The following is a 13,498-nucleotide window of genomic DNA, read 5'->3' as shown; positions in this document are numbered from 1 at the left end:
ATAATTTGGTAGTTAGATATGGCACAGAATGAATACTCTAATTTAGGTAGTACTCCTGTTTTTATTATATCCAGTCATCCTGCTTATTAACAATTAATATTTCTTCAATTGTATAGATCTGTTTTGATTTGTGTAAAGAATGTTTTACAGTTTAATTATATAGTTCCTGGATGTGTTTTGACAGGTCAAGCTTCAAGTGATTTCTATTTTCAGGAATTTTTAAAATGACAATTTCCTCTTTCTGCTGGATTTCTTTTCTTTTTTGTCTTTTTTCTTTTTTTACTAATATAGATAAATACTGTGTTTTTCCTACAAATTTATTCTACTTACTGTTTTAATTTTTAGTTACTTTTTATTTTTTAAGTAAAGCATCATATTGTCCATAAAAGTAATAATTTTTCTTCCTTTTTGTGTCTGCTTATTCCTTCAATTTCTTTTTCTTGTCTTATTGCTATAGCTAACATTTCTAGTACTATATCAAGTAATGATGGTGATTATTGGCATCCTCACTTTAACCCTGATCTATTTTATAATATATATTATCTATCGTCTTACATAATGCTCATTCTCTTGGTTTTAGATAAATACTGTCTATATTAAGAAAAGGTTCATTTATTCCTTTGTTTTCTAGTAGTTTAGAAAGAAATGAGTCTTGTTTCTTGTCAGGAGCTTTTTACATATTGGTTGCTATATTATTAATGTGGTCTATTATATTGATATTTTTCTAATTCTCTACTTCTGACATAAATTCAACCTCTTGGTAATATAAAATCTTTTAAATGTTGCTATAGTTGAGTTCTTAATCTTCTTTACTTCTTAAACTACTTTGGCAATCTGGTGAAGTTAATGTGCTCACTTTCTCAGAATAATGTTTTTAAATGCTCAAAGTAAGATATATAGGCTTACAAAGGAAACCAAAAACATTGAAATTCTATTTATAGACTCCAGTTTAAAAATCTTTGCTATGGAATCTTTGCTAATAATATATTTAAATTTTTTGTTTCAGGATTCTTTGGGGGAATTGATATATCATTTTCTTTCTCTGTTTTGATTCTCTTTGATTTAGACAGCAAGACAATATTTATAGCATACAAGAATTGAGTTCTTCCAGATAGATTATGTGTAGTATTGTGATTAGTTGTTCTTAGAATGTCTGATAACATTTCTGAGGTTTCCTCCTTTAGAGGCCTATTTGTAACTAGATGAGTAATTTTCCCTCCCAAAATTGTTTTCTTAATTCTCTGTTTCCTAGTATATTCATCTGGTCACTTTGTGTTTTTGAATATATTTATTTCATTTAAGTTCATTTTATTGGAATGGAAATGGGCCGAATTGTTTCTAATAATTTTCTTCATTTCCTTTTTAATTTTCCTCTTTTAAAAAAATCAAATTAGCTAATGGTTATATTTTCTTTGTTTTTTTCCCTTTACAAAGACAACTTCTAGTTTGTTAAATTCAGTGGGGTTTTTGTTTTTGCTTTGAATTTTATTATTCTCTTCTTTAGAGTTTAAAATTTCTATTTTAGTTTTTAATTGTGGTTTTAAAATTTTATTAGTTTTCTAATTTTTTATTTGCATGTCCAATTCATTGATTTGTTTGTTCTCTTTTTTATTTATGAGGTTTTATGCCTTAATATATAGTTGAACTTTGTAAAGGTTCTGTGGATAGCTGAGAAACATGTACACTGCTTTTTTATTTCCATTCATTAATCACCAGATTATCAAATCTAACTTTTCTAAATTCTCTTCAGGTCCTTAACTTTATTCCTATTTATTTTTTGGTTTAATTTTTTCATAGGTGTATGAAATAGATAAATTTAAGTCTCCAATTATCATAATTTTCCTTATTGTTTCTCTGTCACTTAGTATTTCCTTTTCCTTATTTCCTTATATGCTAAGCTATTTGGTATCTGTAATAATAAAGTATTGATATTAACTTTTTTATTTGCTACTTTTCAATTTAAAAGTTTCCCCATTTTTCTCTTTTAATGAAATCATTTTGCTGTTACTTGATTGAGATTATGATTGCTATCTCTTTTTTTTTTTTGAGTTCAGCTAAATAAATAATAGGTTTTGCTCCATCTTTTTATTTTAACTCTAAATTTTTGTTTTTTTCCTCAATAATATTTTATTTTTCCAAATACATATAAAGATAGTTTTCAGCATTCAATTTCTGTAAGATTTTGCATTCGAAATTTTTTCTTCTTCGTTCTCTTTCCTTCCCTTTCCTCAATATTGTGAGCAATTTGATATAGGTTATACATGTGTACAGTACTTTAAAACATATTTTCATATTTGTCATGTTGTGCAAGAAAAATCAGTCCAAAATGGGGGAAAAAACCACAAGGAAAAAAAAGTGAAAATAGTATACTTTGATTTACATTCAGTCTCTTTGATATTCTCTCAGCATGCAAATGGCATTTTCTATCCCAAGTCTATTGGAATTGTCTTGGATAATCACATGAGTAGAGCTAAGTCAGTCATGGGTAATCATCACATAATCTCGCTGTTACTGTGTATAGTATTCTCCTAGTTCTGCTCATTTCATTCAGCATCAGTTCATGTAAATCTTTCCAGGCCTCTTTGAAATCATCCTGCTGATCATTTCTTACATGTTCAAATAGAACAATAATATTCTTTTACCTTTATAGATCATAAACTTACTTGGTTATTCCCAATTTATGGCATCCACTAAATTTCCAGTTAATTCCCACCATAAAAAGAGCCATTACAAACATTTTTGTACATGTGGATTCTTTTCCCTATTTTATGATCCATTTGTGATACAGACCCAGTAGTGAGACTGCTGGATCAAAGAGTATGCTCTTTGGAAATAGTTCTAAATTACTCTCCAGAATGCATTTTGGTGTCCCAGCTTTCTCATATTCTCTCTTAACATCAGATATTCTTTATGTCAGTCACAAATTCTCATCCTTTTTTTTCCTTTTAAATCCCCTTTCGAGATCCATTATCAACATTTAGAATTTATTCTTCCCTTCCATATACTCCATTATTCATTGGCACTAGTTTCCTTGCTATTACTCACAAAAGATAGTCTATCTTCCAACTTTAGACATTTTTTCACTGTTTTCCATGCCTGGAACACTCTCTTTCTTCATTTCCATCTCCTGGTTTCCTTCAATCCTACTTGAAATCCTGCCTTCTAGAATAAGCTTTTAATGAGTCTCCCTTAATGCTAATGCTTCCCACTTTATCCTGTATATATCTTGTTTATATACTACTGTTTGCATGTTGACTCCCCTGTTAGAGGAGGACCAATTTTTTTTTGGGGGGGGTAAAGGGGGAAAAGATATTTCTGCTACTTAACACAGGTCCTGGTGCATAATAAATATTGACTAACTAAAGTGAAAAGAGATCTAGAAGAGCCCTTGTGATGAATGGCATTGAGAATCATTTAGAGATTGTAAAACAAATTGTCTTGAGTCATTGAGGGGCCACTTAAAATTAAATAACATAAATTAGTCATGGACCCAATTAGCAGGTTTCTGTACCTATACCTATGTTCAGTTGTTAGTAATACCATACATTTTTTATAATCTTTTACCATTTACAATTAATTTCTCTTTATTTTATTTGATACTTACTACTCTTTAGGATATAATTATGATCTTTACTTTAAAATGAGACTCTAAAGTAAGTGGAGGTTAAGTGATTTGCTTAAGATCAAGCAAACTAGTAAGTGGCAAAGCCAAGACTAAATCCAGATTTTACAGTCTAATAAAATTTTTATACACTGTATAGCATCACAAACTGAAGCTTTTAGCAGTTCCCTGGTCATTTTTGAGCATACCAAATACTCAAATGTAGTTGCATGTGTGAACTTTTCAGAAGACAAAGTATAGAGTTTTGGGGCATGGCTAGAAGAGGAGGAGATGGAACCTGACTGAAGGGGAAGTATACACTGAAAAAAATCAGTAGTATTTAATGTAGCTGAATTGGGTGCAGAAATGTATCTCTTCTGGTACTATAATACTAAATGCCAATTTGTTTCTACCCATTTGGTTTTTTTTGGGGGGGTTGCATTTTCTTTAGTTTTCGTTTGTGTTTTGTATTTTTAAATAATTTAACAACATAAATATTACAAAAGTTTAGCAATATATCTTGTATTATGCCTTTAGCTTTAATATGTGTTTTAAAGCATTTAATCATAGACTAGAAAGCTATATGTTAAATAGTTCATTTTTAACAAAATGTTATTTTATTCTTTCACCTTAGGATTCAGGATGGAGATCAGCTATATGCCCTGATTACTGCCCTAACATGTATGAAGAAATGGAAACATTAGCCAGTGTACTTCAGTCTGATATTGGACAAGACATGCGTGTTCATAACAGCACATTTCTTTGGTTTATTCCTTTTGTTCAGTCCCTCATGGATCTCAAGGATTTGGGTGTAGCTTACATTGTGGAGGTTATTCATCATCTGTATTCAGAAGTCAAAGATGTCCTCAACCAAAAAGTAGCAGTGTGTGACACAGTTACAGAGTTTTTCCTTCTGATATTGGTGTCAGTAATTGAACTGCATAGAAATAAGAACTGTTTGCATTTGCTATGGGTTAGTTCTCAACAGTGGGTAGAAGCTGTAGTGAAATGTGCTAAACTTCCTACCACAGCATTTGCACGTAGTGCTGAAAAGACATCTGGAAGCTACTCCAAAGGGGCAACTGTAATAGCTACTTTGCCTTTATATTCTGTTCCATCTAATTCTGTACAGTTTGCTTGTGTGCAGCTGATCCGAAGTCTTCTTAGAGAAGGGTGCCAGCTTGGACAACAGACTCTTTGTAAACAATTCTTAGACAAACTCAACTTGTGTCTGAGGGGAAATTTGTCCCTTGGTTGGCATTTAAATAGTCAGGAGACCCTAGAATTACAAACGTGTTTGAAACAAATTATTAAAAACAAAAAAGTCAAAGGATTAACATGTAGCACTTTTGTGGATAGGACCGTAGCATGTAAAACTCCCCCTGCAATTTATATTAAAGAAGAAAGTGATACAACTATGGAGAGATCAAAAAAGGATACATCTTCTCAGGACAGTCCTAGTCCATCATTTTCTAAAGAACCATTGAGAGCTGATGTCTTTCAAGGACAAGAGAGTCCATCTCTAAGAAGAAATTACAGTTGGGAGGAGGAAAATAGGCAAACATACTTAAAGGAGTCAAAACTAGATGACCATTTTTCACATAAATCATGCTTAAAGCAGGAAAAAATCCCTGATGCTAACGGATCTCGTAATCATGACATTTTAGATAATATGGAAGACCAGAAGTATATTGAAGAAAACAACTCCACAAATATACAACAGAATTTGGCTTCAAAAGATAATGCAATGGAAGGGCTATATGATAAAACAACAAATATTCAGACAAGTTTGATGACAATTGATTCTAGATCTGATTCTCCCCAAAATGTATCAAGCTCAAGTGATGATTCCCGTTCAAAGAGTGATTCTGGCTTTAGGAACTCAAAGTTTAGGACTAAGGCACAGAAAGATGAATTATGTGCAAAATTATTACAGGTAATGAAGGAACATAAAAAAACCACTATGGTCACCTGTGTTAATTTAGAATCAAAACAGAGTTCATCCAATTTGGGGAGTCATGATCCATGCAAAGATGTGGATGTTCAGAAAGAGTTTGCCTTAATACAGAAAGCACAGTCAGAACCTTGTATTACTCCAGAGAATATAACAAATGAAGAGCAAGAATCAAAAAATGATCATTCATTGCTTATTAAGAAAAAATCTGATGATAAACAGCTAGATCCCTTAACATTTCATAAAAAAGATTATCTATCACAGGAAAGTGATAGTAGTGATGATGATGATACGGTTTCACTTAAAACAATTAGAAATACCTTACTGAAAAAGAAATGTCAGCTTATACATCACACAGACAGACAGGAATTAAAGGACAGTAATTGTGAGGAAATAAATAACAGTAATGATCATGTTCCACATAATTTGGCAAGAGAGGATGTTCCTCCTCAGAATTTTAAATTTAGCACCTTAATGGATTCTCAAGTAGATAAAGACCTCGATGCACTCTCTCCTATAGTCCATAGTAGTAGTAGTCTTAATTTCCCTTCAGATTCAGCTCAAGAAAGTTATCAGCTGCAGAGAAAAGTAAAAAATGTTATGGATCATTCTGCAGTTAACCAAATTAGTGAATCAACCTCTGTTGTGGAGACTACCAGAAACCAAATTATTATCATTTCAGATGATGATGATGATGATGATGATGATGATAAAAGATCACCAAATCTTCAGAAACAAATTAAAACAGATAAAATAGGTATTAAGACAGAGTTTGCAGAAGAGTATCCTTCAACTTCTAATACTATTTTGGAAAAAAAACTAGAAAAAGAAGAAAAAACAACATCCCCTTTGTTCGATGAGGGATCTGATTCACAGTTTTTTGAATTTGAAACTCCTCGTGACGTATTTTCTGTTTGGCAAGATTCTGAATCAGAGTGCAGAAATTCTGTTCAGGAGAGTGAAGCAGAACAAGACTCTTTTTTGACTTCAACAGGTGAGAGTGCCTTAGATGACCAGACAAATGACTGGGGTTATGATACAGATTATATATCAGATGAAGTAATTCAGAAGGTAGCAGAAAGTCTTGAAGAACATTTAGACTCACAGAGTAGGGTTTCTCCTAATGAGAAATTTCAAATTAGATCAAAGAGTAAGAAAGAGTCATCTAAATCACCAGTGGCTGAAAATCTTTCATGTTTAAAAAATGTTGATAAACCTCGTACTTGTATTTCTGGGGATCTTATTGAAGAGCACACTAAAAATGTAGATAAGAGGGAAGATAAAGAATCTACATCTAGTCTTTCAGCATCACCTAATTTAAATTTTGAAATTTCCACTGGAGAGTCAGATAAACTCTGTTCTCCTCAGTCACATAAACAGTGTTCTCCTCAGTCTCTTTCTAGTCCAAAACTCAGCAGAACTTCACTTTCTAAAAATTTGAAGAAAACTGGAATTAATCCCCCCAAAAGGCAGAATAAAAAAATGAACCAAGCTAGTCCCAAAAAATTACTTTGTAGAACCATGCCTGCTGTGATTCCTCCAAAGAAATTTCGCCAGTGTCCTGAACCAACTTCAACTGCTGAAAAACTTGGTTTGAAAAAGGGGCCTCGGAAAGCATTTGACTTGTCCCAGCGATCTTTAGATTTTGTGGTAAAGTTACGTGATCATGGAAAAACTGCAGGTGAAGTTGATACTCATCAAAAGAAAAAGACAAAGTTAATTACTCCTCAGGCTCTACTTGTAAAAAATAATAAGAAAATGTTGGCATGTCAAGATCTTCAGTTTTTAAGACAAATAAGACCCAAGTCACACAAAAATCAACAAGGACTTTCTGCCACTCATAGTAAAGAAACTTCTCCAAAGGCAATTACAAAACCATCTCAGAGTTCTGGAGCTATTATTAAAGCATCTCCTGGACCCAGTGACAATTTTAAAGAAAAAAACAAGCTAGCCTCAGACAATGATAAAAAGCATGCAAGAAAAAGCTCATTTTCTGAAACAGAAATAGTTAAAGTTAAAAGTATATCACAGGCAGCTAATAATAGCCCTCTTTCTACCAAACATAGTTGTACAGAATTAAATGTGAGAGCAGAAACAAATGAAGCTATTGTCTCTACTTCAAAGAGCCACTTCTCCAACTCATCTTCTGTTGGAGGTAATGTGACAGGGGTTGTCCAACCCTTGCCTTCTTTTCATTCTGAAAGAACAGCTTTCAGAGAGGCAGAATCTGATGTCAACAGTGATACAGAGGAAAATAATTTGTTTTTAACACAAAATGATCCTGTAGATATGGAATTAAGTTCACAGGTAGAAGATTTTCATGACTTTGAAATTCCAATTGAAACAGATCTAGTAGAAATGAAGGAAGATCCTAAAAACCTCACTGGGGACAAGACTTTGAGTAATATAAAGTGTAAGCACAAAGATTGTACTGAAACTGTGGAAAATCTGAATGAATATTGCTCTGTACATTCTGAAGCTAAACTATCTGATGACTCTGTTTTTGTTAAACCAGGCTTGCCGCTTTCACTATCTAACAAAACTGTAAAGTCTACTACTAAGATTTTTAGTTCAAGTAGTACTTCACGAAATGCTCATCTTACTAGAGCTATAGAAAATAGTTTAAAACTCCCACTAGCATTAAAAAATCAAAGAAGTTTGTTAGGCACAACAACAGCAAAAGCAACGCAACTAGTCTCTCCATTAGTTCAAAAGTCAGTTTTGAATGATGAGGGGAAAAATCTGTCTAATATTCTTCAACCACAGAATATGCAGACTTCTCCAAATTATTTCAACAGACCTGCACCACCAAATCTCCTTGAGAAGAAAAGAACTTTTCAGGCTTCCTCTGCCTCAAATTTTCCTATGAGGCAATCTATATTTGACAGCTTTGTTAAGGAGATCTTAAAATGGAAGTATGAAATGTTTGTAAACTTTGATCAGTTTGGGCCCCCAGCAGATCTTTGCCAGGCCCTCTTAAGACCTGTTCCTGTCACATTTCAGGACTCTGAAGACTATCTAAGTGTTTTTTTCCCTTTGATGATATTGAATACTTTTGAAACAGTAAGTATTTGTCTTTGCCTTTATGAAATTTGCCACTCTGTTGTCTTTGTTGATTGACATTGTTTTAAAAAAAAATTTTAATGAATAAAAATAGATTTTTTTCTCCCTTCACCCATCTCCACATTGAGAATGGGAAAAAAAAAACTTTTGTAACAAATATTCAGTCAAGCAAAATGAATTTCTACAGTAGACTTTTAAAAAGTCCAATTTTTCAATTCGGGTATATTCTTTAGATTCAGATTTTAGGTGTAAAATTTAAGATTCCCACCATGCTTATTTCTAAGAGGATTTGAAACCCTTTGTAGATTAAAACATATAGGACAAAACATGGCTATTTAAAGATAGAACAAAGACTTTTTGAAGGATAAGATAATTCAGCTGAGAATATAAAACTTTAAAGCTTCATCTAAATGTGAGCTATTTATAGATTTTTGGCCACTTCAGTTGAGCAAATTACAGCATTAAGGAATGAATTTTTCCTTCATTTTAATTTCATTGACAAATTTTGTTTTAACACAACATGCTTCCCTGTTAGCTTCTCTATAAAGTACATTTGTTATTAATGGAAATGAAAGGTTATGTTCCTTAACATGAATAATGTGGGTACTTAGTATAAATTTTGCTCTAATGCACTTGTGTTCAGATGTGGATTAAGAATTATGAGGGGCAGGTAGGTGGCACAGTGGATAGAGCACCAGTCCTGAAGTCAGGAGGACCTGAGTTCAAATCTGGTCTCAGACACATTTTCTAGCTGTGTGACCCTGGGCAAGTCACTTAACCCCAATTGCCTGAGCCAAAAAAAAAAAAAAATTTATGTGATTTTTAAAATTGTTTTAAAGAATGACTTCCTAAAATGTTGTAGCTTTCTTAAATTGCCATTTTATTGCGTGTAGATAGCTCAAGAATGGATTGACAACCCAAAGAAAGAGAATGCTTATGAGCTCCATTTACGAAGCTTCTCTCCTGGTGAAATAAACTGTGGGCAGTTTATAGGTAATTATTTTTTTTTTTTAAGATTTTTTAAAAATAGGTTCTGGTGCTGTGGTTTTTCATTAAGAAAGTAAAAGTATTTGTCAATTGATGTTTCTTATTTAAAAGAAAACTTGTCAGGCTGAATTTGTATTTATTTTCCAAAAAATGTTTTTAATGTTCAGTACTAATAGCTATTAAGCTTTTTTTTTTTTAATATACTACTTTTTTTACTTAATTTTTTTTTTATTATAGCTTTTTATATTGGGTAATTTTTCAACATTGACCCTTGCAAAAACTTCTGTTTGAACTTTTCCCCTCCTTCCCTCCACCCTTTCCTCTAGATGGCAAGTAGTCCCATTCATATTAAATATGTTAAGTACAATATATGTATACATATTTATCAGTTATCTTGTTGCACAAGCCATTCATTCAGCTTTAAATGGCAAACAAGCATTCAGTTAGAGGTGTGATATTTTCATTTGAGTAACTTGAGAAAAATCATAGCACAGAAGCTAGGAATGGGAAAAGGGACCAAGGAAAAAATTTTATTGGTTCAGAGCAATGTTCATAAGGACAAGAGATGATAACTATAGGGAAGCTTCCTGTGTTGTTTGTCTAAAGTACTAAGTGCCTAAAAGTAGCCTGGTAGACTTTTTATAAAAATATAACATTAAAAATTCAGTGGAGTATTCAACCTTTTAAACTCTTTCATTTAAGAAAGAATAAGAGTCAGTTGATTTTCTTCTTAATAGGATTTATTTTTCCAATTATATGTAAAGATAGTTTTCACCATTTTTGTAAGATTTTGAGTTCCAAATTCCTCCCGGAGACAGCAAATAGGTTATATATCTACAATCATTTTAAACATATTTCTATGTTAGTCATACTATGAAAGAAAAATCAGAACAAAGAGAAAAATCACAAGAAAAAACAAAAAAAAGGTGAAAATAGTATTCTTTGATCCACATTCAGTCTTCATAGTTCTTTCTTTGGATGCGGATGACATTTTCCATCCCAAATCTATTGGAATTATTTTGGATCACTGTATTGCTGAGAAGAGCTAAATCTATCATCTGATGATCACATTGTCTTCTTGTTACTGTGTATAGAGTTCTGGTTCTGTTCACTTCACTCAGCATCACTTCATATAAATCTACTTAGGGTTATCTAAAATCAACCTGCTCATCATTTTTTGTAGAACAGTAGTATTCCATTACATTCATATACCATAACTTATTCAGCCATTCCCTAATTGATGGCCATCTACTCAATTTCCAGTTCCTTGTCACTTCAAAAAAGAGCTGCTACATTTTTGCACATGTGAGCCTTTTCTCTCTTATTTGATATATATCGAGTTCCCCAAATTAATAAAATTTTAAGCTAGTTTGCTAATAACACATTAGCATTAGATAATTATCACCCAGTTTTGTGGTATTGATATTCAGCAAAAAAAAAAATTTATAAAACTAATGATAATATTCAAAATTACATATTCACTTGGTAAAGTAATTATTATGTTTTTTTTTAATATGAGTGGTTGAATATATTTTCCATCTGTCCTAGTAACAAGATTTGAAGTTTGCTAATTTACAGTCATTTAAAATATTTCTATTACTAGTCTTAGCTTTAGTAACCTTTTTTGGTAATAAATGTGTAATTTTTTTCTGATTTAATTTTTCTGTAGTTTGTCTTCAGGAATCTGATATGGCTAAACAATTGCATCCAAAGGAAAATGATTTGGTATTTTTGGTTCCTAAAAAACTACTTGGAAAAAAGAAAGCTGCAGAAGAAAATGAAATGAAGAGTCAGCAAGTGTATCATTGTGGTTATGTGTCTCAATTTCGACGCTCTTCAGTCAGTAAGTGAACCAAACACTGCAGCCAAAGATAGAAGAAAGCCATAGTTTTCATTGCTCTTTTAAAGAACTTGTTTCCCTAAACATATTGCTTTGTTGCTTTATCATTCTGTTTACTTGTCATTTTCTGGTTTTCATAGCTAGAAATAATTTCAAAGCTTGACTTTCCTTTTGTGATTCTCTTGTGCTGCTTATTGCTATCTGTCATCTGGAAATTTTTGTTCTTAAAATAATTACATTGTAAATTGATTTCTAGCCTTTAAGTCATATGGCTTAGAATTAAGAGATTTCTAAATGCATAATTTAAAATCTGTAAAGTACTTAAAAGTATTTCTGTTCTCAAAATTAGATGTGGTGACCCTGACTCCTAGTGTTATGTATGTTGCTTCCTTATCTTCTTCTCTTTAAAGATAAGAATTGAGTTTTATATCTTCCCATATGCCTTTTCATAGACATGTGGGGCTTTATTTCCTTGAAATGATTACAGGGCTCCATGGTGTAATGGAAAGAGCACTGGATTTGGAGTCAGAAGACCTAGGTTCGTATCCTGGCTCTGCTGCTTACTACCTATGTAACTGTAGGCAAATCATTTGAATTTTCTGGGCCTCATTTTCCCTGTAAAACAAGGGATTTGGACTAGATGATTATTAAAGGTCCTCATCACTGCTCTAATCTGATCCAATATTTTATCATTTTATAGGTAGTGTGCATTATTAAAATGTATAGAACCTAGGTCCTTAATTCCTTTTTGTAAAATGCATTTGAAAGAGTTGCAAGAGAAAATAACAAATTTAATTGAAACTGCAAGACTGTTTCATTTGATTATTTAAAAAAAATTATTGATATATTGAATTTTTACATCATCCTCATTTCCAAATAATATCTTTCCCTGCTCTTTTGTTTGGAGAACTATCCCCAAAAATACAAAGAATAAAAAAAAAGAAAGGGAGGGGGGAACAATTAAGTGAAATTAACCAACACATGAATTGAGTCTGATAGTACATGCAGTGTCCCACATCCATTTTCTGCCACCTCATCTCTTCTTTTGGGGCCAATCTTGATCATCATAATTACACAGCGTTCACTTTCTTTTTGTTATTTCTATTTACATTGCTGTTTTCATGTGTGTTTCTTTACTGGTTTTGCTTACTTCACTTTATTATGTTCGTATAAATCTTCCTGTGCTTCTCTGAATTCCTAATATTCTTTATTTTTCATTTGCCTTTAGAAGCCAAATTAAATTTACTAAAAGATACAGCGTTAAGGAATCAAGTCATTTTATTTACTTTATGTAGAAAGTAAGAGAGCATACAGAAAATCATTTCTGTTAAGTTGAATTCTGAAAGCCCCATTTAGTTAGAATGTATCCATTGGTAATACAATATACATTTTCTTTTTCCCAATAATAGGACATAATTCACAATTTGAGGGTTACCTTTCCATCCAGACTCAAGGCAATCTGTCATTCCACATAAATGAGTCAATAGACTGTATTGTGATCAGTTCTTTGGTGACTACACAACGGAAGTTGAAAGCCTTGTCTCTTTTGGGGCGGAATTCACTGATTCCACTTACCAGGGTAATTCTGAACCCAAGTACTTCAGACTTTTGTCCTCGAGATTCACTGAACACGGCTCCTGAGAAGATTGTGAGTAATATTTATGTGTGTGTGCCAAGGAAGGTCAGAATATTATATTTAAATATTCTAAAAACCAATATAAACTATTAAATTTTTATTTTAATTCTTGATTCTCTAAACATAAGACCAGGCTGATATTATCCTAAACATGGTAGACTTGTTTCAGGAAAAAAAAAAAATTGAGTAGAGTAAGGAGAGATGAAAGTAATTTTAAAATAGCAATAAAATAAGACATAATGAGTATAGTATCAGACCTGGAATTAAGAAGATGGCGGTTTCAAGCACTGGCAAGTAATTTAATTTCTGGTCCTCATTTTCATCTGTAAAACAAGAGGGGTACTCTCAAATGACTTCTGAGATTCTTTGCAGCCCTAAATCTGTAATCCTATAATCATTCCATTTAAATTTTAAAAA

General features: G+C 32.1%; 1 protein-coding gene across 1 annotated transcript in view; it reads left to right on the top strand.

The window, feature by feature from the left end:
* SETX (senataxin) overlaps positions 1–13,498 on the top strand; it is a 55,928-nt gene that overhangs the window by 9,160 nt on the left and 33,270 nt on the right. Inside the window, exons 8-11 of the mRNA XM_051980203.1 lie at positions 4,236–8,618; positions 9,512–9,611; positions 11,275–11,448; positions 12,855–13,093. Coding sequence (XP_051836163.1) covers positions 4,236–8,618; positions 9,512–9,611; positions 11,275–11,448; positions 12,855–13,093 — 4,896 coding nt within the window. The remainder of the gene's footprint in view (positions 1–4,235; positions 8,619–9,511; positions 9,612–11,274; positions 11,449–12,854; positions 13,094–13,498) is intronic.

Source organism: Antechinus flavipes, chromosome 2 (assembly GCF_016432865.1).
Source record: "Antechinus flavipes isolate AdamAnt ecotype Samford, QLD, Australia chromosome 2, AdamAnt_v2, whole genome shotgun sequence".
NCBI classification, from domain to species: Eukaryota; Metazoa; Chordata; class Mammalia; order Dasyuromorphia; family Dasyuridae; genus Antechinus; species Antechinus flavipes.
Note: the sequence above shows the minus strand (reverse complement) of the source record. Positions and strands in the feature narration are given on the sequence as shown.